At 44.4% G+C, this 27544-nt stretch overlaps 1 protein-coding gene across 2 annotated transcripts; it reads left to right on the forward strand.

The window, feature by feature from the left end:
• The first annotated feature begins 6110 nt into the window (after nt 1-6110).
• On the forward strand, nt 6111-24281 carry KBTBD11 (kelch repeat and BTB domain containing 11). 2 transcript variants are annotated; one of them, XM_075747277.1, is made up of 3 exons: nt 6111-6301; nt 21132-21263; nt 21738-24281. In XM_075747277.1, exon 3 carries the CDS (start codon nt 21813-21815, stop codon nt 23580-23582), a length of 1770 nt encoding a protein of 589 aa, XP_075603392.1. In that variant the 5' UTR covers nt 6111-6301; nt 21132-21263; nt 21738-21812; the 3' UTR covers nt 23583-24281. The 2 variants fall into 2 exon arrangements, with proteins under 2 accessions (XP_075603392.1, XP_075603391.1); XM_075747276.1 differs by having other exon boundaries at nt 6256-6668.
• Nucleotides 24282-27544: the final 3263 nt, after the last annotated feature.

Raw genomic sequence — 27544 nt, forward strand, 5'->3', positions numbered from 1 at the left:
TGCTGCTTCCTCATACTTGTGCTTACTTGATCTTAGCGTTTTCCTTAAAGGCATGCCCAGCTACCAAACTGCCAGAAACACCCTTTGTCTCCTAAGACAAAGAATCAAAATAGCAATGCTGAAACCGCTTCAGATGAAAGGATCTGCAAATTTCCTAGGTAAATGAAGATTTACAGTGTGACTCCGTTTGAAATGCAACAATGTCAACGTATGACCGAAAGCACTTTGAGTGCTTTGGCCAAGCTCCATAAACCGTGCTACACAGGCAGTTAGTCTTTCACAGTACAACCTTCAAAGATGTTCAAAGGGAACGTTTTTTCCTCCAGCAAAACAGGCCTTGACAGCAGAACTGCAAGTTCTCCTTTTGTGCGTATTGTTACACTCCAGGGATAATTGCAATTACCATTAACCTGTGTCCCAACCTGGAAGATGAGGCAGAACACCTAGGAGTAAAATGACACACCTTGGGGGACATGAAGTTGTTGTAAGAATTCACTGGAAATCCGATTTAAGGACTATTTTGACATCAAAAGATTCAGGTGAGCCTCCAGCAGAGTTTTCTGAAGCACCAAAGTACCTGATTTCCACTAAAATCTGTATATTTACCTGACCAAATGCAGATAACGAGAAAGGTTTAAAATTCAAGAAACCAGATGCAGCTTAGCTACGAAGTTAGTGAATTTTCATTTTTGCTTTCCATTATTCCACATTGGAGAGAGATTCTGTGGGTTTCACCCTGAGCATCAGGGTCGCCTCAAATGTTGTAACAAAAAATGTGTTAACTCAGGCCTTTCAAAGGAAATTGTAGCAGTTGTTTCCTGTGGGCTTTTCTGGTTCATTCTTTGTGCATTTCAAGTTGCAGAACATGCCTGTCAGACTACACTTAATGCTTTTTTTTAATGTTCTCTTTCTAAAGAGATTTTTTTTCTGGAGGGTTGGGTGGCACAGACAGTGTGCGTTAATGAGGAGGATTACCTCTAGTTCAGCCAAGATTTGTAAGTGCAACAACTTTTCTGCAGTGTTGCTCGGAGCAGTCTGTGATGCTCTTAATCCTGATGACAAGCAACTGACACCGTCAGTTAACTTAAGCCGCCTTGACACTGCTGAACTCGAGAGCACTTCAAACGTTCCTGACACGCATCCTGAGGCTGCGTCAGGTGGGCTCCACGTGCTGGTCCCTGCACGTACCCTGCTGCCTAGCCAAGCAAAGCTGGTTATAGCCTATACCTATACGTGATGATGTTTCACTGATACACCAGTGTTTGGGGAGAAACGTACTGATCATGGGTATTTTGCTCACAAACCAAACGGCCGTAGTCAAACGCGTGTTGAAGAGACAAGTGGTGGACAATCCATGGCTGATGATGACTGGGAAGAAATGTTGACTGGATAATGTCAGAGCATTGTAAGGAGCAAGGGTAGGCTTTCCTTCTTTTTTTCAAATTCTTTGGCTTTTTATTATCTTTTTAGTGAATTAGGTGATGATGTGCACATTTTGTCAATTGTTCTTCTAAGTAAATGCTGTGTGTTCCCTATCTTCTAACCTTATGAAATGCTTTCAACTTCATTAAAAGCTGTTCTACCTGTTCAGAGCATTGTTTTGGGTCATAAAGGTGCACTAATACAGTGTCTTTTGTTATGCTGTTTGTTTGGTTTTTTTCCCTTAAATATCAATCTGTCTCTGGTGCATAGAAGTATGCAACCCAACAGTGAAGAAATCTTTATGATCTATTTTTTGTTATGACTACTAGCACGCTACAAGCTGATAACCGTCCCAATGCAACCAGCTTTTTTCTTTCAATTCTACTATTTGGGTGTATTACAGGGATGTGTGAAAACTAAAATGCAAAGGCAGATCAGCTTGGGTAAGCATCAGACGTATACAGCATACCCTTTGTAACGTGCCTACAGCATATGTGGGGTTTGTATTGCAAATATACAAAATGTATTTTAGGCATCTTTGGCTGCTCAGCAGAAATACAATAAGCTGTTTGTATGTGCCAGCAAAACCAGTCCTTGAGGCTGTTGTGTTATAATACCAAGAAGCATTTCACACTGGAGTGTTCAGCTGTCAAACACAGGATGAGCAAAAACAGTCAGGTTTTCTTTTCTGTTTGTTTTGGTTTAGTTTTTGTTCGCATTTTGGCTTCTGGCCATGAAGCAGATCTCTGGGTACTGTAGGGACCACTGACATCAGCTACCACTGCTACGTATCTGACACCCCAGTATGCACAGGAGGAGTACTACCAAGTTTCACCTATGCCAGTTCCAGAATTTTGATGCTGCAACGTTTATTTTTCCCAGACATCCTCGCACCAATCTAAAGCACAAAAGAATAGCCTACTGACAGCTTTGCATCTGTGTATGCACTGGTAGCAAGTCCAGACAGTGTAGGCATACCAATCCTACCCAGTGTGCTGGACATACGCCCACAATATAATGGACTCAGTGAGTGAAGGCTGCACAACCCACCTAATTAGCTGGGAAAACAACTGTGCATGGCCCCGTGCTCAGCTCTGTGCTGCCATGGGCACACTACCTGCGGGATTCTACCTTGTTCACTTGTAAAAGCTAGCCTGCGTATGCCTGCGTGAGCTACACTCTGAGCCTGTTATCTAGGAAAGTTTAAAGTCTTTTGGTCCATAGGATATGAATTATTTCATCTGGGTGAAGTAATGATTTTGTTAAATGATTCCTAACCTCCTTAAATGAGAAATTCTGTAGCTTCACTGGCCAAGAATCAAACCCCCTGAGACTGGGCTGATTAATTTTTTGTGTGATCTGCTGGCTAATTTTAGTGAGGAACAGTACATTTGCTCCAGCTATCAGGGCAGTCCAGTCCTGCACGGCAACTTCAGAGCTGGGAGTCGTGGCAGTGCAGCTGCTACTGCAGCTGGTGGCAGAACGATGAGAAATGCAGCACCTCTCCCAGGAAGAGCAGGGCCCTGGGAAGCTCTGAGCAGGTGTATATCTCTGTGGATCTGGATGCCATTTGGTGACCTGATCATGACAATGGCATTCAGCTCTACTGCCCATTTCTGCACTAGAGACATCACGGTCTGACATATTATAGGAAGAAGATACTGAAAATCTTTTGGTTTGCCTGATATGGGTTAAACAGAAAGGATGCCTATTTTGAGTCCAAGTGTAGGTATATAAGATGAAGAAACCTTCCTATTCCTATTTCTCCATATGGATATTTTTTATTTTTTTTAACCAGGGTGACATCTGATACAAATCTTCTGTTGAAAACTATATTCCCTTTTTATTATTATTGAGCACTGGTGCTGGTAGGTGAGAGACAGAGAGGAGGGGATGTATGTCCAGGAGGAAATCTGCTATATGTGACCGAGCAGGAACTAGCTAAGGTTTCTGGGACAGCGCAGAGCAAACACCTCGCTCTTCCCTTTCTGCCTTTACCCACCTCACGCTGCTCACCACTCTACCCTTGCTGCTCCAGGCTAACTGCCCCTTGCAGAACAAGGTAATCTCAGCAACTCCTGATGGCCAGCAGCAGCAGTTGCAAGCTATCGGTCCCCCGAGCACTTGTTGGCTGGGCTACAGGAATGCATGACAGGCACCAAATGATGTATCATCTGAGCTGTGCAATACCCAATTTCTTTAGGACAGGGCCTTCTCTACACTGAGATAGTGATTCATCTCATGTAATTTAGGTGTTTAAAAATTAATTGTTTACAGCTGTACTGGTCTGACTTTACAGCTAATGGAGAGAAACAAGCGATACCAAAAGATGATTCAGCCCATCCTAAGATAAGATGCCTAAGATAGGTGAGAAAAATTGCCCTCCAGACATGGCTATTCCTGTACATTAATTATAAATGGAGCCTGAGGGAACTCAAGCTAAGTAAGGAAATCAAACAACTAGAACTGAGATGATTTCTACAGTGGGTGTCCCAATTTTCAGCATCCCCTCCAGTTCTACTAAAATCTGAAAGGCTAGTCAATGAGCAGTCAACTTAATGGGAAGTTTCCCAGCCTGTGATTTGCAGAGCAGCAGTACCTTGCAAAAGTTGTGCTAAGAGGTCAGCAAATCACCTTTATATCTATTTTCACTTAAAGTTTTGATGTCAAAGGTGCATGGGGGACCAGAAACTAACTTGGAGGGAGGATGGTAGACTTAGCCTCACAAAGTTAGGGAATCACTGCCCAAAGCTAAACGTTCAAAAAGCAGAACAGAGGTTGTTTTACCTGATCTGCTTCTGGCAATGTTCACGTGAGGGCAGAAGATGAAGTCTGCAAAAGCCAAGTGCCACCTGCCTTCTCAGGCTACAACCTCTGAGGAGCTGGGATTTTATATAGGTCTGCTGGCTCCAGCCACAGGGGCAAGTATGGCCCCTAAGCACACAATATGCTGCTTCCTACCTACCACTGATTTTCAATCGTCTCCAGAAACCGTAGCTCAGACACCTCTGTGTACACATAGACTGGGATGCGATGTGGCAGTTAAACTTGAAGAGGAGCTGAGCAAATCCAGTAGTGCTTAAAATCTTCATATAGTCAGAAAGCATGAGTTGGAACCATCTCAGATATGATACTGTTGGCACAGCCACATAACTCTCACCAGTGTGAACAGAAGTCAGGTACCTCAAGGGGAGATGATTTTCCACATAGGAATAGAATAACAAGGATTTTAAAAGTGAAAATAATTTCCCAGACCTGTATCAGTTGTCTAATTTCAGTGTCATCTTGAAATATATAATATTTAAAGTAACACGAAACAACAGGAAGATTAGTTCCTGATGTTGGGAGAGAAGTTATTTCTGGCAGGCTTTAATGGATCTGCTGTATCACACAGAAACTTCTTCCAGCTAGTGAGGAATAAAACCACATACAGAAACTAACAGTCCGGTCATGTAATGGACCCAAATCAAGGGACAGCAGGAAATTCACAATTATGCCAAAGCCACGTGTTGTGGTTACCAATTATTCAAGACCCCCGTGACACTCTGTGATTGTTACTTATTTATCTTATGGCACCAAAAAGCATGCTGGCCTCTCTCAGCAGAGATGAGACATGACCTCAGCTTGAAAACCAGCCCTCTGGTTAAGCACTGCACTTAAGTGCACAACATGAGCGGAGCCAAGGGTTTCAAGTGGTTACACTTACCCAGCACTGCATGCAAGCACTTTCGTGTATTAAGGGCTAACTCAACACGTAAGAGCTTTAGCAAAACCAAAGTCAATACGTAGGAGCAATGGGACAAAATGAACAAGAAGATACCCAACCATGCTTAACCATTACCACCACGAAACTGGAAGAACATTCAGCTGCAATGGTTACACTGCCAGCATGGAAGAAATGAATCCTCGGGTTAATTGGAGAGAGGAGACGAGTAGCTCTGCAAGTCTGCTCAGGAGTGCCTCCCAGGGCCAGGAGCCACTTGCTGGGTGGCTGCAGGAGAACCAGTCTGGTGGCACCCTGGAGCCAGTGGAAAGAGGGGAAAAGAGAAAAGCTGCAGATGAATAGTGTTTTGAGACAGCAGTATCATAGGAGAGCTATATGTTGCAATGGCATTATGATATATCTAGGCATATATCTAGGCATCAGCAATGGTTTAGAAAGGCTTAGATAGTGTGGTGTTGGTGTCTGCAGTCTTGGCAGGAGTCAGGTTGCAGCCTGCCATGCGATGTGAGCTGGGTAAGTACCACTGACTGCACTAGGAGTAGACCCAGGCTGTAACTACTGTAAGATGAGGGTTTTTTTCAAGAAACTGGGAAATGGGTCTGATTTGAGGAATCCTGATGAGAGTCTCAGCTTTAAGGAGTGAGATAAAATAGGACCTAGACCAAACTGCAATCAAACAGAAACCACCTGGCCTCCACTCCATTGTTTCTCCGTGGGCAGAAACCCAAATAACCCAGAGGCTCCGGCTGGATACCCTCCGCGTCGCTACCCGCAGCGACCACGGCCGGTGCCGCAGAGTGCCCCGGCCGAGGCGGAGGACAGCCCGCGGTCAGTCAGGGCTCCGGTCAGGCCGCCGTGTCTACCAGGCCAGGGGCAGCTGCAGCAAACCCCACCGGCCCTGCCTCACGCAGGGGAGCGGCGTCTCCGCCCCGGTTACCTCAAGGGCAGCTCCCCCCACCCTGCCAGGAGGTGAGGACCCGCCGTTTCCTCGCCCGGGGTTTTAACTCCTCAGCGCGGGCAGGTGGGGCCGTTCCGCCGCCTCCCCCGCCCGGCCCACCTCGCTCGAACGGGGGAGCGCGGACACCCGGCCCGGAGCGGTATCACCGCTTCCCGCCTCAGCAGCTGCCCCTCACCGGGAGCTGCCGCGAGCAACAGGTCTGTGCCCCCCCTCTCCTCCCTCCCTCCCTCCCTGAGTGAGCGTGTGAGTGTGTGTGTGAGTGTGTGTGTGAGCGAGCGTGTGAGTGTGTCAGGCGAACAAAGGGGCTGAGCGCGGCCCCGCGCCCTTTCCACACAGCGGCCGCCCGGCCCCCTCCGCCAGCCCGGCCCCTGCGCTTCAGCCATTTGCGTCGCCTGGCATCGCACCGCCGCTCTCCCCCGCCCTCCCTGATTCTCCTTCCCGGCTTCCCCCCGCCGACTCCCGCTTCGGTGGGCAAGGCGGCGGGGCCGCTGTGCTGCCGGCAGCGAGGCGGGGCGGAGGGAGCTTCACCAGAGCCATTCGCGGTTCGCTGGCCGTCGCCGAAAGGTAAGTCCCTATCTGCCCGACCTGTCCGGAGGAGAGCAGAGAGGCAACGCGGCGGCGGGCCGGGAAGTGTGTGTGTGTGGGGGGGGTCGGGCATGTCTCGGGGCCCCGGGACGTTCCCGATCCCCCCTCCCTGTCCGTCGCCGCGGAGCCTCCGGGGAGGATTGGTGCTGATATCTGCCCATAACTGAGGTAAAAACCGCGCCGCGGAGGCACGGTAGCCGTGGGGGATGTGGGGGGGCTGTAGCACCGTCAGGTTTAATCGTGCTTTTCCCTCAGTTCCTCTTAATCCAGCTCGCCTGGGCAGGAGGGAGGCCGGGCATGTCCCCATATACCTTCTCCATATGTCGCAGAGGAGCCAAACCTGATGCCTGCGGTTTGGTTTTTTTTTTTTTTCTTATCCTGCTGACCTATTAAAAATCTAAATGCCTCTTTACACTAACGTTTAGGGATGTGTAACAGCAGCATATTGCTTCCCACTATAAATTCTTAACGGCTTCCCTATCCTACTAAAAGCACACGAGTGGTGCAAGCCCTGGGTGTGTGATTTTGCAGGGTCGAAGGTGGTGATGCCTGAAGAAAAGTCCTGCTGAATTTAATTTGTCCGGAGGTAGTAGGCTTTTATGTCTGGTCCTTTAAAGCTAGAAAAAGCCGGCTCCCAAACTTACACGTAGTGCAGAAAATGATAGTATTAAATCCTATAACCAACTTATTTCACCCATCAAGGAAAAAACAAAAAAACCTCTAGAACTAATATTTTGTAAAGCAAGCAATCTATTGAACAATAGAAAACTAGAACAAAAAACTAGAAAAAAGTAGGGCAATAAAAAATAGAATAGCAATAAAATAGAACAATCCTTTTATATGATCTGAGAAGCTAAAGAGCTTCTCCGTTTTTCAGAGACTTAACCGTCTGTCTCCCAAAAAAGTTAAATGGAATGTTTATGGAAAATAATAATTAAATTGGCACTAGTATTGACCAAGCAATGTTTGCTCCTCAGTTTAACTCTCTGGCCCATCCTGCCTGTTCTGCAGTCTCCTCTTCCCAGGGCCTATCACAGAACATTTATTCACTCTTTAATTAGGACATCCAGCGCATGCCAGTGGGATTCTCCGGTCATCCAGTGCTAATGGCACCGTCTGGTGAGAACCTGCCAAAGAGCCGAGCACTGGTCCCTTGTCCGCCCCAGCTCCCCCCCAACTCTGCAGGGACTCACTCCTGGCAGTAGTGGCACTGAAGTCAGTGGTGACGCTCTCAGAAGCTGGAGTTTGCAGGACTGCGCCTTGACAATATCAAAAGACTGAAATCCTTAATACCTTCCTTCCTTCTGCAAATGCTTTCCTTGCATCACTTTTCAGTGTAACAAATAGTCCAAATAGGTGGACAGATTCGAAATGTCAATAAATATTAGAGCACCATTATTTGCCAGGAACGTTCAATGAAAGCCAGTAACTGGCTTTACTGTAGTAAAGCAGGATTATAGTATTTAGGGCTGGCCTAGGTTACCGTAGAGACAGTGATGTGGTTAGATGACTGGATCCAGATCCTTACTGGGGGTTTCAGCATCCTGTAGTATCCTGTTGCAAGAGGATATTAGGGGCAGCTGGCTGCTGAGGAAGGGTATAATAAAACATGAAAGGAAATCCTGCAATTTCTTTTAAAGTAGAATTAAAACACTTTTCTCTCTCTTTTTTCTTTTTTTTCCTTTTTTTTCTTTTTTCTTTTTTTTTTTCTTTTTTCCTTCTTTGTGTCTTGTGAGATCCTATATGGATTTTGCAGGGATTTTGCTGATTATCCCTACTGAGATTCTGCAGCATTGCAGTTAGGAGGCCGTTTCTTTCCTGTGAACAGAAACTGAGAAGTCATTTTATACCTCTTCACATCCTTGGAAATACCCATTCAAAAATGAGCTCATTTTCATTGTGTTTGATCTCATTAGCCTTCTTGGGACATGACATTTTTATGTCTGGTGGTTTAGTTTTCAATGGAATTGTCATCATCTGTTCTTTCTGCTTCATTTTTGGTCTCAGGGTTGTTTTGTCAGAGAACAAGCGTGATTAGTTCCTTTCATTGAAGAAGAATTACTTTATAGCAGTTCAGGATTTGACAGCCAGTTTAACCTGATCTGTGACTGAGCTGTCACTGAGTGGGCAGGGACCCTGCTCCTTCCCTAGCCTGGGCCGCACGCTCCTGCTCCTGCCTGCTTCCTTGTGCCAGTACTTCCAACCACATGATAGTACGGTGAATGGATAGAGATTTTGCCTTTCTCCTGCAGTTAATTAAGCAAACATTCAGTTTACATATGTAGATATTGGCATTAGGAGTGGGGATAGTCCTGTGACCAGAGCATTTAAATCTGCGTGTAATTCTGCAGGATTGGGACCATTCATGCTGTGTTTTCCTTAGACAGTGTTGACAATTCTGTAGCCTTTTTTCTGTCCTCATCCTAAAATGCTCCTTGGATGCTATCCGGCGCTTTTGGCTTTGAAAGAATTACAAGACTGAGTCAGTATTGTATATGGGTGATTGAGTGTTAATGCAAAAAAGAGTTGGCTAGGTCCTTTGTTCTGCACTGCACATTTGGTACTTTCCAGTTTCTTATACCTCATCAGTGAGGATGGCAGGAATTCACGATCATTTAAGTCAGTTTATTTAATGCAAAATAAGCTGAAAAAAAATAAATCCAGTAGTTCTACAGATTTTGCACTGTGTGTCAGAGGGAGAAGAAAGATGTGTCACATAAATGCTTTTCAGGTGCGATGTTTCATGAGCTGCCATTGCTATGCCTCTGGCTAAAACAGATGGGTTGACAGCCTTTTTTAATTCACTCGGAAATACGCCAGAAACCACAACCTTTCCATACAAATCCACATAAGTTGGACAAGCAGCTTCCATGCTGTTATGTTGTCTGTCACAACATGATTTGCATTAATTGTATTGAAGTTATTTTACACGTACACATTCACAGATTAGTACAAGCTGTTTGTTGCTTTTCTGGATGCTGATTCCTCCAGGAGTATTTAAGGAGCAGAGAAAGCTTTGCATGTGGATCTCTAACTGCTGGAAGACTCCTGAACTTCTGAATCATTTCAGACTATCAACCTGTCAGGGATCTGCAATCATTTTATGTTTTTTTTCTTGGAAGCAGTTCTGCTTTCCTCTCTCCCTCTCTTGTAAGTAGATTGGAAGAACACGCCCTAAGCTCTGGAGATAAACTATTATTTCTGCGACCCACATTTTAAAGTGCTAGATGGTAAGAACCAAAAGCCAACCCTCTGCTACAGGAATGGCATGCGAACAACAAATGTTCTGATTCCGTCAGTCAAAGACAAATCTCTTCATGGGAGAGCTCTCCTCTTATCCTGTAGCTTTCTTTTATCTCTCCTTTACTGCAACTCCCCGCCTTGCCTCAGTTCAAAAAAAGCTACCGTACACATTTGTATGTACAGTGTAGGAAATCCAGATGCCCGTGAAGTTTATGAGAGTTTTCCCTTGACTACAGCGGGGATGAGATTTAAAGTGATGTCAGGCTCTGGCTTTATCAAAAGGCTCTGTGAAACTTAGGTGGAAGTTTCTAGCTGCAGGCTACTAGCACAAGCCTCGTTCTTTCCAAAGCCATGAAACTGGGCAGTACACAAACAACATATTTCTTGTTTAATAACAACTGATAATAGGGTCCTGAAGGAGTTTGGTTTTCACAGCAGATGCAGAAACAAAAAAGTAAATGTCATTTGAGTGTATTGCTTTGTGAGATTTGGAGTTAGTCAGTGCCATGTGTTCCAAGAAGTTTTACACTGTGATCTAGCAAAAGGAGGACAATGACTGCTCGTGTGCGTTCATATGGTAAAATTCACTGGTGCTGCTTCTTGTTGGTCAGGATGAGGTCTGTACCACCCATTCCCTGTGATGGAATACCAGAAGGCCTTTATGATAGGCAACAGAGTTGCAAGGATCTATTAGATTGTTAGCCCAATGCCTGGACAGTATGCCTACCAAGACATTTTGCAGCCTTATGGGGAAATAAGTACTTCTTTTCAACCCCAAAATCAGGCAACTTTTCAGAGTACAGTGGCTGAAAAGCCTCAATATCTGCTTTGAGGAGATGTTGTTGATCTGTATCTCAAATCTCTCCCTAGTCAGAAGCAACCAAACTTTATACTTATGAGTGTGACACATCAAAATGTCTAAATGGTCAAGAACCATAAACCAGGACCCCTGAAGCTGTGCTTCTTCTCACACCTTCCCAAATCATAACCATAAAACCAAACACCTTTCTGCCTCACATCTTGATTTGAGGGTCATAGTTCTTATTCCAGGTCCTGACTCTGTTCAGCTCTGCTCAGATTGCTACCTAATAAATGCAAGAATAGCACGCTGTCGCACATGATGCAAATTTAACTGCATGCATTAACAAGCTTTTATCCTATAGCACTTGAAAAGGACATGTTTGAATCATAGGTTTGTCAGCCCTACTACAATCTTTACTTCTCCTCTGTGTCAGGAAGTCCAAAATCAGATGGGATAGTCCTGAGGTAGCTGTGATCATCATCATCCTTCATGATTGTGCTGCCAGTCTGCATGTCTCTTCAGAAAGAGCATGAATCATTTTGGGAAAACAGAATGCTGCCAAATCAGCAGATATAAAAGCATAGAAGACAAAAAAGGTGAAGTCCAAAGTGAAAAGCAGCATGCGTATTTTGTCAAGGTATCCAGGATGATCCATTTGACACTTGATTTTCCATCAAGGTCATTGGCCAAAACAGAGAGATCATAGAGATGTGAGACGGATTATTTGAGCAGAACAATGCTTTGACCTAATTCAGCCAGAAGTTACTGGCTTGGTACAGGAGTAAAATTCTTTGGCCTGTTCTTGCAGGGATAAGAGTAGATAACCAGGCAGTCTTTTCTGTCCCTTAAATTCAGGCATCTTAACTGTTACCTATATGTCCTGTTACATGGAAAACAAAATTATTGTGAGAGATATTGAATTGCTTGCAGTAAATTATAGATGTAAATGTTAAGTATAGTCAGAGAAATCAGTGCAGCCAGAAAGCCTTTGCCTGAACACCCAGACTCAGCATCTGAAATTCACATTATAGTAAAAAATGTTATGCATCCAATGCAGAAAGTGTCAGGCTATGGAAATAAGAGTATTTTAATAGAAACCTATCTTACTTCTGTCTGAGAATGGCCAGCAACTGTTACCTTCTAGTAATGTAAACACATGGCATTACACTCAATTTTCTCTTCTTCCCCTGTTCAGTTCCAATGACCACATGGAGTAGCCTCATATTTTGTTAAGCCCTCAGTTACATAGTTGCTGCTAAAAACATTCCTTTTGCTTGGTCAAATCTGTGCGTCATGGTTTAACCGCAGCTGGCAACAAAGCACCACACGGCCACTTGCTTGCTTCGCCCCCTGCACCAGTGGATGGGGGAGAGAATTGAAAAGAAAAAAAGTGAGAAATCTAGTAGCTTGAGATAAAGACAGTTTAACAGGACAGAAAAGGAAAATAATATAATAATAATAGAAAATACAAAACACAAAACGAGTGATGCACAGCACAATTGCTCGCCACCCAGAACTGATGCTCAGCTAGTTCCTGAGCTGCACTGTCTCCTGGCAACTCCCCAGTTATATACTGAGCATGATGTCATATAGTATGGAATATTCCTTTGGCCAGTTTGGGTCAGCTGTCCTGGCTGTGCCCCCTCCCAGCTTCTTGAGCATCCCTCACCTTCTTATCGGCAGGCCACTACGAGAAGCTGTAAAGTCTTTGACTGCTTGGTAACAACTAAAAACATCAGTGTGTTATCAACATTATTCTCATCTTAAATCCAAAATGCAGCACTATACCAGCTGCTAGGAAGAAAATTAACTCTATCCCTGCCAAAACCAGCATACTGTGCTGACAGCCTACAAGTATTTCTGATAGTAAAGTCTTGCCACAAAAGTACTATGACTCTAGCATGTGTTTCTGCTTTGAGATCAGCAAAAGCATTTTGCAATCCTAGCACAAGCCAGGATGGGTTGGATCTCCAGGCAGTATAACTGAGCCTTGCCCTACCAAAGGCAATGGGAAGAAGTATGGAAAGTTCCCTTTTATCAGGGAACAGAACCCAGGATTCTCCTTTCTCTCTCTCAGTAGCATTTTTTTATTGTTTCTGTGAAAAGTAATACAGCTTTAGTCTGAAGGAGAGTAACTCTCCTCTCATAGTCTTGATGGTTTGGGCACTCAGTTGATAGTTGGGGTTTTAAAACTTTTCAGACAAAGGAAGGAGCAGCGGCAAGTTTCCCATGGGCTTGGTTAGAGCTCTAACCATTGTAGAGAAAGGCGAAGTAGCAACAAGAGTCAGTACTGCTATCCTTTAAAATAATTTAGGTTTATTTTGGAGAGGATTCTAGGCTAAGGCACCCAAAGCAAGAACTAACACCTGATCGCACAAGTTAAGCACTTCATCACCATAGTCTTTGGTATTTTTCTACTGACTAGCCGTCGGTAGCTCTCATATGCTGGTTTTTGAGGAGCCCAATCAACTGGGTACAGAACCTGTCCGTATGTTCCAGATTCCATTCCAGGAGCTGGTTACAGGTAGATCAGCAGTACTGTGCAGCTCAGACACACAACATCCATTTCTGCACTTGCAGGAGACCTGGGAGGTGCATCCCACCCACAGATCAATTCTGTGTAGGAATATGGCCTCAGGCCTGCCCCACGTCTCTCCACCTTGGCCTGGTTTCCATGAAATAATAAATAAAAGAAGTCAGACTCCCGTGAGTCACCTAATAATTCACAGTTACAGGCCCAACAGCAAACTCTATGAGCAGCACTTCTGCCATGGCAGAGAGAAGTCTGTGCAAGCTAATTCTTTTCCTCCTTTCAGATTAGGGCAGTCATGCTGGAGTTTGGTTTTTTGCTATCTGATCTGGCTGTCTTAGGTCTTAGATCTCTGTTGCATTGCCATCTGCCAGATAAAACTGCCCTCAAAGTCAGCCTTTGCCATGTTTAGCATTGCGGCATGTATCTCCATCTTTGAATCCAGTCCAGAGTCTGTGTAGAGATAATGTCTGCAGAAACCTGGAATTATTTTGTAAATCTAGCTAGATGTAGTGTAATTTTTAGCTACAGCTAGAATGACTCTAAAGCTTAAGTTTGAAAAAGTATCTGGGCAAAGAAACTATATGATCTCCAAAAATGAGAAGGATGCCATTCACCATCTATCTGAAGGACCTCTGCCTTTCTGAGTATCGCTTACTTAATTCATCAAGAAATCAGTGAACCTGTTTAGTCTTTAAAAGTGTTTTGTTTGGTTTTTTTCTCTTAAGTACCTGATTTAGAGTTTGTCTGGAAAAAGAAGTGTTTTCATTATTCCCTCCTCTAGAAGTTTTCCTTTCACTTTCTTTTCCTAGGCATAAGTCTCAGAAGAATGGGACTTTGTTGGCTTTCCTTTGAAGTCTATTGTTACTTCTCAAATTCTGTCTTTCTCAAGCACAGTGGTGACATACTTTGGCAGATTTCTGTTGCTTTGTGCTCTTTAACCTGTGTGCCCTTTCCATAATGTTATTAAAAGCAAAATCCAGTTTTATCTTAAGCAAGGAATTTCATTTCCTGCAAGTACATTGGCCTATCTTCTGTATTAAATGCAGTACGTAGCAGGTGTGTTGCAAGAATGCAGTACATTCATGGGGATCAAATGGTCTTCTGGAGCGCAAAACCAAGCCTGATTCTTATTTCCAAAATCTATCTGAAGAAATCTGCTGGTTTGTTTGACTTGGCTTCTCAGTGGATATTCTCCTCCTCCTTTATTAGTACCAACATTGCCAAAGTGCTCTCAGAGACTTTGAACATGTTTGCAATCATTTATTTGTTGACAACACAGTTTAATGCTGAAAAGCGTTTCTGCAATCAACATTACAGCAGTTAACCACACTAACACTCAAACACGGCTTTTAATCATCACAAGCTGATGCTTGGCTTGATGTCAGTACTCCTGGTGTATGGCACTTTCCAGAATTTAAGGTCAGAAAGGATCACTAGATCGACTAGTCTGCTCCTGTCAAATTTCATTACCCCTGGATTCCCAAGTGCCTCCCAGCAGGGCACACACTTCTGGTCTCCTTCATCACATCAGAATAAGGGCCTTCCCATGTCAGATCAAATGTCCACCTAGTCCAGCATCCTGCCTCCCACATGGACCATAATCCAGTAATGAAAGAAGCATGTAGCAAGGTAAAAATGTGTCTTTCCCTAAGGGATACTACTTTATCTTTCAATATTAATACTCTGACCATTTTCCAGCTCAGGATCCTCCTAAGCTGGACGCAGTTTTAGTGTTTAGTATATATTTGGTTATCTTCAATAGATTTCTCTTCACTGAGCCCATTTTTCACTCTCCCCATCAATTCATGTAAACTTTAAATATCCACAATATGCTGTGGTAGTCTTTTTTTCTTTTTCTTTTTTTTCCTTTTCCCCTCAGTAGTGTAAATATTTTGCTTTGTTTACCCTTCCACCCCTTGGTTTGGTTACGGCCTAAGGAGGCCATCAGTATGCAGAATTTTCATGTGCCTACACTTGTGCACAGTCATCACGTCACAAAACAAACATACCAAGACCTGAAGAAGTGTCAGCACTGCATTTCTCAGGCTGACTAAGGCTTGCTCTGCCTGTTCTCCAAGCTACTAGCACAAGCCACCTTCTCTCCAAAGTCATGGAAGTGTGGCTGTGAGGTGGTGCCTAAGCTAGGCATCACCTTTTTCCTTGGGAGTTGACTCCAGACTAGCGTACACTGTGTAGACACAGAGTAAGCTCATGTCTGGCTGCAGAGTGCTGTTACAAATCTCTCACTGAAGTGTTTTTCTATAGCTTTTAAATAATTCGGTACTTTGCTCTGTCCTCCCGGACTTTTAAATACTACTTCCAAAATATAAAGCCTGGAAGTCTTTACATGTCTCCATCCATCCACAATGTTCCATTGGAAACCTACTAATGCTATAGATGAAAGATAACCTTTTCCCTACTGTTACTCCTTATTTCCCTGTATACCCATTCAAGGACTGTATTCATCCTTTCAGCTGTAGCGTTATGCTGGTATGTTATCTACAGCTGTTCATCTAATGTAGTGTTAGCTGTGTCCAGATATGATGAAAGTAACAAAACTTCAGTTTATTAGACACGACCACATGCTCTCACTTTATATCTAGAACAGTAATTAGGAGGCCATGTCTAGAACTAGCAACAATTCTCCGTGAAAAGTTTTGTTACATTCAGTGTGGTATTGTCATGCCATTATCTACTGATCTGTAGTGCATTAGTGATAAAGACATCACATTAGCCCTGGAGTTTTCCCCACAGGTATTGAAATCACTCAAAATCTTGTTTCTGACTGTTCTTTTTTTTTGTTAGACTTACTTCCTTCTAGGAGATACTGGAGAGGACTTGCACTTAACCTTTGCTAGATTTTGCTTTTGTGGGAGTGTTATTTCCTTTATGTTGTGAGAACTCCTGAGAGACACTGCTCCTCCCTAACTACTTCTGAAGACTCTAAACTGGAAGGAACTCAAAAAGATGGTTTCCTTTTTAGAGAATGTTTGTCTCTATGGATATTACTGCTAGGAAATCTTTTCTCTGGTGCTGATGACTGTTTAGAACTTGTATATTTTTAGTTTAGGTTTGCTAGCTGTAATATCAATTTCATCAGGCTTTTGATAATATTTTTGTTATGACTTACTTCCTCTCTGTCTTCCTCCCTGCCCAGACACACACAGCCTTTTCTTCCTCTGAGTTTCTGATGAGGAACTGCTGCCCACATGTTTCTTGTGTGGTCTGTAATCATAAGCTGCATTTCTTAAATGTTTATTTTTCTTTATGGTTGTATGAAAATTTTGCAGTTATGAGATAAAAACAGTCATACCTCCATTACATGTTGTGAGAAAATTACTGCACCTTGAGAGGTCACAAGGAAGTTGCATAGGCAACTTGCGTGTGGATGCAATACTACAAAGGACGTCCATCCAGTAGGCAGGGCAAGACACTAGGATTGTATTGTAACCCCAACTTTGAGCACTCCTAATTTTAAAAAAGAGAAGGAAAAATTTATTCTTCCTGCAATTTTTCTTGAGGTAGGTCATTGAAAGACAAGTCTTTTTTTCTTACAAGCAGGAGGTTAATTAAGCGGTTAAGATCTAGAGTTTAAATCATAGAATGATAGAATGGTTTGGGTTGGAAGGGACCTGAAAGACCATCTAGTTCCAACCCCCTGCCATGGGCAGGGACACCCTCCACTAGGTCAGGTTGCCCAAAGCCTCCTCCAGCCTGGCCTTGAACAATTCCAGGGAGGGGCCATCCACAACTTCTCTGGGCAACCTGTTCCAGTGCCTCACCACCCTCACAGTGAAGAATTTCTTCCTAATATCTAAACTAAATCTTCTCTCTTTCAGTTTAAAGCCATTAACCCTTGTCTCATCACTACATGCTCTTGTAAAAAGTCCCTGTAAAAAAGTCCCCTTATAAAAAAATCTGTAATAGGATGCAAGATTTAAAAGGCAGCAAGCTCTTTCAGAGAAATGGCATCTCTGTGCTCCAGATGTTTTCCCCAGCTATGAAGAGACCATTTCCCCCCAATTTTCACAGATCTGCTCAATAAGCAGGAGTGTAAGAGACTGTTTTAATAAATATGCAAACCTCTCTGTGTTTGACTGCCCTCCAGAAGATTTTGCCTTCTCCTGGGCTGAGCTGGATGTCTTCACTCTGCATGATAGTATTGGCCAGTTCTAACAGTCATCTTTCAGTTTAAAAAATAAATACAAGGGATGTTTTCTCTCTTTTGATGATCTTGCTTCTTTGGACTCCTTAATCATCTCAATCAGATGACGCCCCTATCCCGAGGGAATTCTCTGCTGGGGTAAAATTTGGCAGTACAAGTTTTTCAAAAGCATTTCCTGGACTAAGGTGGAGCAGAACAGTGTTCTGTCAGTTCTGAACTGGTGTAGTGTCTCTTGGGGAGGACAGCCTGCTTATGTAAATTAGAGTTGCTTAAGATAGGGAAAGCACTGCTTTTATTTACCCTGGGACTGAGTCAGAGCTGTTTCCATTTGCGAACTGGAAAGCAGTAACCCAATTCCTCCCACATGCGTGTATTCCCCAGAGAAAGTGGGTCTTGCTAGAGGACAGGGTTTGGGTCAAAGGTTATTGGCATTGCACAAAAAAGATAGAGAACAATGAAAAACAAGCATTTAATTGGATTTTATCAGAAGAACTGCCAAATGAATACAGTGCCAGGAAACTTTACCTGCGGCTCTTCATTACAGTTCCTCTGTCAGAAAAAGCTACGCCGCCTTATCTGTGCTGTTACTTGAGCAATGTCTTGCAGCATCTGAGGTTGGGGGCACACATCCAGGTTATTGTAAGGGTGTCATTGCCAAGTCTGTAAATACAGTTCATGTTTGTTGGCAGTTCTTCTGTCCATTAACATTACATCATCCCTAGACCAAAGCCATGATAATGAATACAGTTTCAGTCCAAGTAATTCAGCTTCTGACTTAAAAGTCCCCAGTATAAAAGGTGACACCAGTCCACAGATGCCACATACTCTGAACAGCTTGTACCGGTTACCGGTAACAGCTTTTCCGGTACCTATCCTGTTTTTGAGTCTTGAAAAGTGCTAAACCCAAGTTTGTTTTAAGCCAAACGAGATCAATAGGAGCTCAGATCCTTTTGAATCAGCACAGCTATTAAGTATCTTCTGTGATTCTGTAATTTTAATTGTTCTGTATCACCAGAACAGCAATACAACTCTTTGATTGCTGCAGACAAGAAAGAAGGAGTTCAGTATTGTATTTCCATCAGCCGCTTTCAGCTTCTTTCTGTTTTATACTATTTCCATGACCTTTTAACTCGGATCAGTTGTGTTGCTCCATAATGGGAAGGTTCCACAACTTCTCTGAACTGCTGTTTTCAGTTAGACGAAGGTGCTGAGATTGCTGGAGCAGACATTGCTCTGTCATTGACAAAGTCCTCCAAACCCTTTTTTAGCTTTTCTAAGTCTCCAGCTTTCCTGTAGAGTTCCTTGTTGCCTAAATTGAATGTGAGACTTTGATTTAAGTCCTCCTCATGCTCAGCATGAATTTCAACATATCCGTGGTAGTTCGCTATAAATATACAAGAAAACAGTTTTCCTCAGAATTCTGCTGCTTGCCATTAGCAAGCTGTACCATCAATCCTTCTTCTTCCTTGTCATTCCTCAAGAGGATGTTAACATGGATGTTTGCTAGGATTATGGTGTGTGGGAGCATCTTTCTCATTAACATTTCAGTTTCAAATTAAACTTCTAAGCCAAGCAGATATCTGAATATGGGAAAAGGTATGATTACTATGCTTGAGGAGGATCTCACCCTTTTTATTTTCATTACCCGAGAAAGTTGAAAAGATCACTTTTTCTAGATGCTGTTGTTAACAACTTTGAATATTCTAACTGGTGATTTTCCTTTGAGACATGATGCAGGAAATACATTTCACCGTACTACTGTTACTGTTTTTGACTTCTCACATTTAGTCACCCACACTTTTTATTTCTGGTAGCATTCTCTTTCATTCTTCCTTTATATTTTCACCTGCAAAATCAAGCAGTAGACTGAGAGCTTGAAACTATCTGAAGATACTCGTTCCTTCTTGTAGAGGGGGAACATAAGTAGAAGTGCTCTCAGAAGTGAGGTGTGTCTGTATCCAGGAAAGATCGTAATATTGAGAGCAGTGGGGGAAAGTGTATTAGCACCCTTCGAATGTTCATGAGTGAGGAGGTGAAGCTATCCAGAACTGTAGCAAGATAAGGGTTGAATATCAGGGCACTCAGCCCAAGAAAAATCAGAGGAGCTACAAAATGTTTCAATTACTTATGTTATAAATTATATTTTACTGGTAGCAATTTTCTTAATATAACGGTACATCAGAGCTTGACATTCTAGGTGTTTTTCTAACCATCTTTATTTGACCTTTGTCATTTCGCCAGTGTCAGTTACAGTAGCTGCTCTCGAACAAAGCTGATCATCAGGGCTCTGAAAGGCCTGGAGCAGAAAGTAGATTAATCTCAATGTCTACAGCATAACAAACCAGAATAAAAAATGGTTACATAGTGAATTCAGTACTGTGAAGACTTACTGAAAAACAAAATTACATCGACAGGGATGCTGCCCATTTGAAGTTACTAATGAATCAATACATATTCCACAGAAACACTGCGTGTACACACCGATCACTGCATTTCTCCTCGTTTAGTTAAAGCTGCAGAAAAATGAAGTCAGTAAAGCCTAACCTACTGAGTTTGGGTCTGGACCTTGGGAAGTTTGCCACTGAAGCTATTAAAAGTTCATAAAATGTCACAGAATGTTCCTAAATGCCAGATTTTTAAACACCCAGATGAGAAACACAAAGTTTGTGAAATTCTAGTAAGGAGTTTTCAAATGCTGTTGAGACATTGTTATGGTCTCAAAGACTCAACTATCCAGAAATCAAACCTCAGTATTGATTTATTGTCTAACTGAATGTGATCAAATGTAGTAGAAAGTCCTTCACAGGGCAAGTGCACAAAATAAAAACCTGTAAGAGAAGACTGATACTATCATTTAAGTGAAGTTTGCTTGTGCTTCTAGGTTTCATGTCTGTGTCAGGAGTTTCCAGACAATGTCACCTACCAATTATGCTTTCATTAAAAAAGCATAAAAATGTTAGATTTTCCTAATATTAATTTAATAGGGTAAATAAATCATCTCTGCCGAGAGGAAGTCACAAGGCTATTTTACATAGAAATGAGTATTCCTTGAGGACTGTGAAAAACCTGCCAATGGGGATTTTAATGGAAATTAATAACCTCCTTAAAAATGGAATCAGAGCTGTGGATACTTATTAAATGAAATTAAGTACTTTTAGACAATTTTCATGCACCATTCATTGTTTTAAACCGAGCCTGGGAAATTCATGAACAAACATGAGGCAAACAGCACTTTGTTAAATTCTAAAAACTACATTTGTGAAATGAAGATACAGCTGGGTGGTGATTGTGCTGACAGGGTCTAACCTACTTACAGCCATGCCCTGTAGCCTGCCATTTTCCCAGAAGAAACTTCATGTTCTAATTATCTACTGTGATTTTTGCTCGCTTCTACTTATTATTAGCAGAAGCCATAAATCTTTCAGACATGAACCAGTCCCTATGAAGTCTGATTTACATCTCCCTAATACATCACAGCTATGCTGTTACATACATGTCAGATGGCTTTTGTCGTGACAACAAAAAAAATCCTTTGATGTGTTTTGTAAACAATTAGAATTAATTAGCATACTTCTGGTCACTTTAAGATACTATAGATACTCTGTTAAAGGAAACATAACTCTAATAGTCCCAAACTTCTGAGTGAACTGAGAATGTATTGATTTTAAACTTGATCTTTTTACACTTTCTTTTAAACAGGAGGAATGCATATGAGGAGCAGTGATACGACAAAACCCTTGCGAAGGTCACGTAAAGGAAAACTTGGCTAGTGGGGAATCTCCTTCCAGAATAGATTGCAATCACCACCTTCCACTGAAGTAGTGGCACAAGGTGAATAAATGATGATAGCACTCCCAAGTGTCTGCCTTTAAAGGACGTTTTTCCTCATTGCCTGGCACAGGGTAGGGACTGGTTGTCACACAAGGACGCTGGTCCTGCAAACTGCTTAAAATCTTTGCGTAGTAACAGGAAAACCAGAATTGTTTTTCGGGCTGTTGAGGTGCTCATCGGGGCCATTCCCATGCCAGAAAGAGGTTCAGGTTTTCGGGACCAGGTCTGACGGGGTGGGTATTGTAGTGCAGTTAGCCCCGGGGCTGCGGACAGCGGGAGGCGGCAGAGCTGCGGGATGGATCCTCCAGAGAAAGGAGAAGCGCGGGTTTAGCCCCGGAAACCAGAGACGGCCCCGCCTGAGAACGGCGGCTCTGAATATTAAGCAGCAGAAGGGCGCGGGGCGGGGGGGAAAGCCGGCAAGGGGGAGCGGGGCCCGGCCGCGGGAAGCTGAGCGCTCTCCGCTCTCCTCCGCAGGTGATGGCCGTTCCGCTGCGGCCCAGAGCCCTCCGCACGGGCGCGGCGCGGCGGCGGCGAAGCTAGCGCGGCTCCATGGAGGGCAGCGGCGCAGCGGAGGAGGAGGACAGCGGGGCCGGGCACGGCGCCCCGCCGCCGCCTCCCCCGCCCACCCCGGCCGCCCCCTGCGGCTTCAGCTCCTCCCTCTGCTTCAGCGCCAGCGCGGCCGAGCCGCAGACGCCCGCCGGCAGCGGGCGGGTGGTGGAGAGCCAGTGGGAGATCAACAACGCCGTCTGCCAGCCGGACGAGGAGGAAGAGGAGGCGGTGGGGACGCGCGACCGGCCGGCAGAGGAGCCCGATCTGGTGATTGAGGTGTCGGGGCATCGCATCCGGGCACACAAGTCGGTACTGGCGGCCAAGAGCGACTACTTTCGTGCCCGCGCCTCACGGGATGTCCTGCGGGTGAAGGGGGTGAGCTACGGGGCGTTGCGGCTCCTCATCGACTACGTGTACACTGCCCGCATGGGCGAGGTGCGGCACGACAACCTGGCCGAGGTGGTGAGCGGCGCCCGCGTCCTCCAGATGCCTTGCGCCTTGCACTGTGCCGCTGAGGCCATGCGTGCCCAGCTCCGCCTTGACAACTGCTACCAGCTCCTCTGCCTGGCCAAGAAGCAGCGGCTGGCAGAGCTGCGGGAGGCCGCCTACCGCTTCATGAGCGACCACTACCTGGAGGTGCTGCGGGAGCCCGGTGTCTATGGCCGCCTCAGTGGCACTGAGCGGGACCTCATCCTGCAGCGGCGCATGGAGGCTGGCCGGCCCTGCTTGCTGGTGGCCGAGGTCAGCGATGCCTTTGAGCGGCCTGGTGGTGGCAGCCGGCCACAGAGCCGTGAGAGCAGCCGGCCGCAGAGCCCCTCCTCTGTGGTGTCGCTGGAGGAGAGCGGCTCCCTCATCCACTGCTACCAGGAGGCCAGTGGCGAGTGGAGGGTGCTGACACGCCTGCCTGAGGAGGCCAATGCCAAAGGCTGTGCCATGTGCGTCCTCCACAACTACCTCTTCCTGGCAGGGGGCATCGCGGCAGGGCCAACAGGTGGCGAGCCCCGGGCCCGCCTCTCTGACAAGGTCTTCTGCTATAACCCCCTCACTGACACCTGGAGCCAGGTGCGGTCGCTGGCTCAGCCCCGCTCACAGCTCAAGCTGCTGGCCCTGGATGGTTATCTCTACGCTGTGGGGGGTGAGTGCCTCTTCACTGTGGAGAGGTATGACCCGCGAGCCGACCGCTGGAGCCCTGTGGCACCCTTGCCCAAGGGTGCCTTTGCTGTGGCTCATGAGGCCACCACCTGCAATGGGGAGATCTATGTGTCAGGGGGCTCGCTCTTCTACCGCCTGCTCAAGTATGACCCCAAGCGCGACGAGTGGCAGGAGTGTCCTTACAACAGCAGCCGCCGGCGCTCTGCTGACATGGTGGCCTTCAAGAGCTTCATCTACCGCTTCGACGTGAGCAGTGGCCGTGGTGGGGAGCAGGGCCCAGGCGGCGGGACTGGCGGCGGTGTCGAAGTTTTCCGGTACAACACAGTGGCCAAGCGCTGGAGCCAGTGCGCCAGCCTGCGGCCCAGTGGCGGCCCCATCCAGCCCTTCCGCTGTGCCCCCTTGGGCAACACCATCTACTGCGTCAACCGGACCGGCACCCTCCGCTTCAGCCTAGCCCAGGACGGTGAGGTGGAAGCGGATGGCGGACTCAAGGGTACCTTCGACAGGGAACTTCTTAAAGCTCCCTTGGATGCCAAGGGTGTCCTCCTACCCTTCGTGCTCACCCTGCCCGATAGGCTGGACAAAGCAGGGGACCAGGAGGGTTCCCTCCCACTGTGAGGTGGCCAGCCTGGCTCTGGCTTCTCAAGCAGGAAGCTGGGTTGCAGGTGTGGGGGACCCAAAAAGTCCTCGCTACAGAGGGGACCTTCTCTGGCGTGTCTGCAGAGAGAAGGGGCTTCCCCTTTCCTCCTCTCTGCTTTCAAGATGTTGAGCCGGAGCCACTTGGTTGTAACTCGGTTGTAACTCTTCTCGTGTATGCTGTGCTTTGTGTGAAAAGCCAAGCACATGAAAGGAAAAGCTGCTATAAAGAGTAATCTCTGGATTATGTTTGTGCCAATTTCCAATCTGAGAAAAACTTATTTACACCTGGATTTCTAAAAAAATTCCTTACAACAGTGTTGTAATGGGACGTTAATGTTAGCGTCAGTTGTGTGTTCACACGTAGTTGCAATCTGGGCTGGATCGTTTCTGCCATTTGTTTGCTTTCCAGGATGATACAGAGGGATAAACGCTGTCATAGCTTAGCTGCATTTGTTTTTATGTTAAACCAACTATTTCCTGTGTTAGAAAAGTATAGGAAGGTCGTCTCCATCATAGCCTTTCATTTCTGGTGCAGTAGATGGTTTAGGGAAGACATGGCACTGTGCGGTCCCAGGAATTTCAACCACAAATGATTTAACAGATACCAGACTTAAAGTTTTCAGTAACACAAATGTGTGCCACATGTTTGTATTTGGAATAAAAAAAAAAAAAAAAAAAGGCAAGTTACCTTTTTAAAATGTGGCATATTATAGCAGGTATGAAATGTTGGTATGTTCTTTATTTCAAAAAGTCGATGATTTCTGCATAAAAAGACATTATTACTTTTTATTACTTTTTATATCAGAGATTTTGAATTTAAACAAAAATGAACTGAAGCTGTTCAGACTGCAACCGATTGACATGACCATGTATGCCACTAGAGTTGGGGGAAATATTTTGTACTTCAGCTGCTCTTTAATTAACTGCAGGTCAAGGAAAATTAACCTAAACCAAATGTAAATTCTTTGAAACTGACTGCAGACAGCTTAAATGTTTCACTGTATGTTCGGTATCCTGTGGCAAGAGGCTTTTCCAACTTCGTGCAAGACCATCAACAGAGGACACAGAAAATGGGAACGCGCTACACATGTTGATTATATTGTGCACTAGCATGATGTTATTTCCCTATCTTTTGATTGAGAGACTGCTTTATTTATTTCGATCTAATGATTGCTGTAATCAATAAGTCCTTGTTAGTTGCAGTACGTGCCGATGGCATACGTTGTCATTGGGATTCTGAACCGCCTGAGCGCGCTGTTTGTGGAGCAGCATCCTAGCGAGATGAAACCGTACAAAGCTTCTTCCTGCCTGTGGAAAGTTGGAGCATACTTTTTGTCATGTTACTCAGAACTGGAAAAGTATAAACCGTCTACGTAGACAGACTATATTGAAAAGGGCACATGCATTTATTTTATAGATTTTATATAAAAAAATCAATAGGCAAGGCAAATGTTTTAGCTTTACAGTAAATCACTGAGAAACCCTTTCTGAAAAACAGAACCAGTGTTTTTGCTGTTGGTAATTCAGCCTGGAACTGGCATGGACTGTGGAAGGGAATTGTTTTTACTCAAAGCCTCTAGAATAGTTTCATATTTTAGAAAGACATAGGGACCTTACATCAAAAAAGCAGATCTTTTTATTTTTTATTAAGACGTTTCTGTTAAGCAGGACATTAGCATTCTTATATGTTATTGCTAGTTCCAAAGGAAGGCAGCAGGCTCTGTCCTAAGAGACACCATCTTCACAAAAGAGAGTAGTGAAGTTTATAGATCATGTTTGGGGGTTTTTTGTGTTGTTTTTTTTTTTTTTTTCCCCTTTTCTCCTTCTGTCTTGCACAGGGTTTTAATACAGCTGATCTGGTTACCCATCCTGTAGAAAACAGTGGTCCAGTCATAAAAGCTCTTAGCCAAGCGAGCCTATTCCCTAGTGACCTAATTAAAGCATCACCCAGGTAGGAGCTGTAGGCCTGCAGAGTGCCTGCAGAGTCCACCCATACTTATTGTGGCCTCAGTATGGGTTGGTGCAGTGGAATTAAATACCACAGTTGGCATATTTGTTAGTGATTCACAAGAAATTGATTTCTTTTTTTTTGCACTGAATGGTGGACTTAATTCTCAGACAAGAATCCTTGGACATGTTGACTCTAAATTAAATTACAGCATTGTAGCTTGAGCAGGAAAGAGAAATGATGTGTTTGCCTTCAGTATCATTTTTATGTTAACTGTAGGAAGTATATCAAGCTGTGTAGTGAAATACTAACGTGTGTACTTAAACTAAAGACATAAGTGCTAGGCCAGATTTTGAATTAGAGTCACCAGGAACACACAAGGATATGTCTGTTTTATCTTACAATACAATACGATTTCATAGGTCAAAATATTACGTAGTATAGCTCTTGTACTACAGCATAGTGAGGAATCAAGCCAGCTTTTGCATTCCTATTAATTAAACATTAATTAAGCATTTTCATTCCTGCTAATGCATAAAAATGCTTCTAAATGAGTTTGGGGAATTCTCCATTATTTAAGCTGCGAAAATATGCCGCAGACTTTCGGGAAAGAATGAAACAGATCCTTTCTTCCGGTATTTGTTGCTGTATACCATGAAGAAAGTATATTTGGACATAATCATTGTACAAACCTGCAGTGGTTTGTATTTTTGCTAGCTTCCTATTGTTAGAAAGGGTTGAATCAAGTACTTACCTGCTTTCACTATTTACACAGTGTAAGTGAGGGCAGCGTCTGGTCTTCATTAGTAGCTGTCTGTCAAACCTGTTTCCTTTGTACACTCTTTGCATAATCACAGCCTGATGATTGACAACAGAGGCATGTTTCTAGCCAGATTTCCTACTCTGTGGCCTCTGTTTCCTCCCTGGTGAGCCTGAGGCAGGTTTGCTGAGAGTTGGTTTTTCCCCCCCCCAGTTATATCTTCAGCGTATCCAAAAAAACCCCACCAAACTTGGGTACTAAAACCAGAATTTATGTAGACTTAAGGCACTGAAGACCAAAATTGTCATCCCAGAACTCTCCCGTTTAACTTAAACTGAACAACCGCTGTCCCTTTAATGTGCGGAGGTGCTGAGCAGTTCCCCTCCGCCTCTGCGCAGTTACACACCTACCTGCTGCCTAAACTCCTTTGAAACTAGATGATGCGATACCCAGAAGTCACTGGTGTAATATGGTTTTATGGTACAAACTAAAGGCCAGGCCACCCTTAAATTGTGTTTGCCTATGTTTTGCTTTTAAAACAAAGCTATTTATCTATTAGCCTGAAGGCTACTGTATTTGCATGGGAACATGGAGATATGTGTTCATTTTCTTAGCCTGCAAGGATTCAATCCACATCTCCCACAGCCTGATTGGCAATGGATTGAAGGACCTCTTGGAGCTAATCCCTGATTTCTAAATATTTGTGCATTTTGTATTATACAGTAATTGGCTAAAAATCTCAGAAATGATCCAGGTAGGTAAATTCAAACCGTCAGCCTCACCGAGTAATCTGAGACTAGCTGGAGAGTCCTCTCTGCTGTCTGTCTTCATGAATCTCACAGTCCCCTTCTCCCACTTTTAAAAGGATGTGCAGGAGATACTTTTTTTTGTTTCCTCCTCCCTAGACTACTCCTGTTTTCAAGGTCATCTGCTAGAGGACGTAGGCTTGAATCCCCTTAAGCTGAGCAAGGACTGAACTCGCGCCTCCCACTTCATGTGTGTGTGTTCTCAAATTTAGATGAGTATTTAGAAGACTACCGTGACAACCTCCTGCGGCTCTTTTTCAGGGATGAACCTCATGCAAATCTCCAAGAGCACACAGGCTCCTGCACCTTGAGTTCTGGGTAGCTTCCAGGCTCCAGCCCCTGGCTGGGTAATTCAGGACACATTTAGTACATGTTGGTGCAATTGGGCAAGTTTTCTCCTGTGGAAAGATTTTTTTTCTCCTGTGGA

This window comes from Balearica regulorum, chromosome 3, assembly GCF_011004875.1.
Source record: "Balearica regulorum gibbericeps isolate bBalReg1 chromosome 3, bBalReg1.pri, whole genome shotgun sequence".
Lineage (NCBI taxonomy): Eukaryota > Metazoa > Chordata > Aves > Gruiformes > Gruidae > Balearica > Balearica regulorum.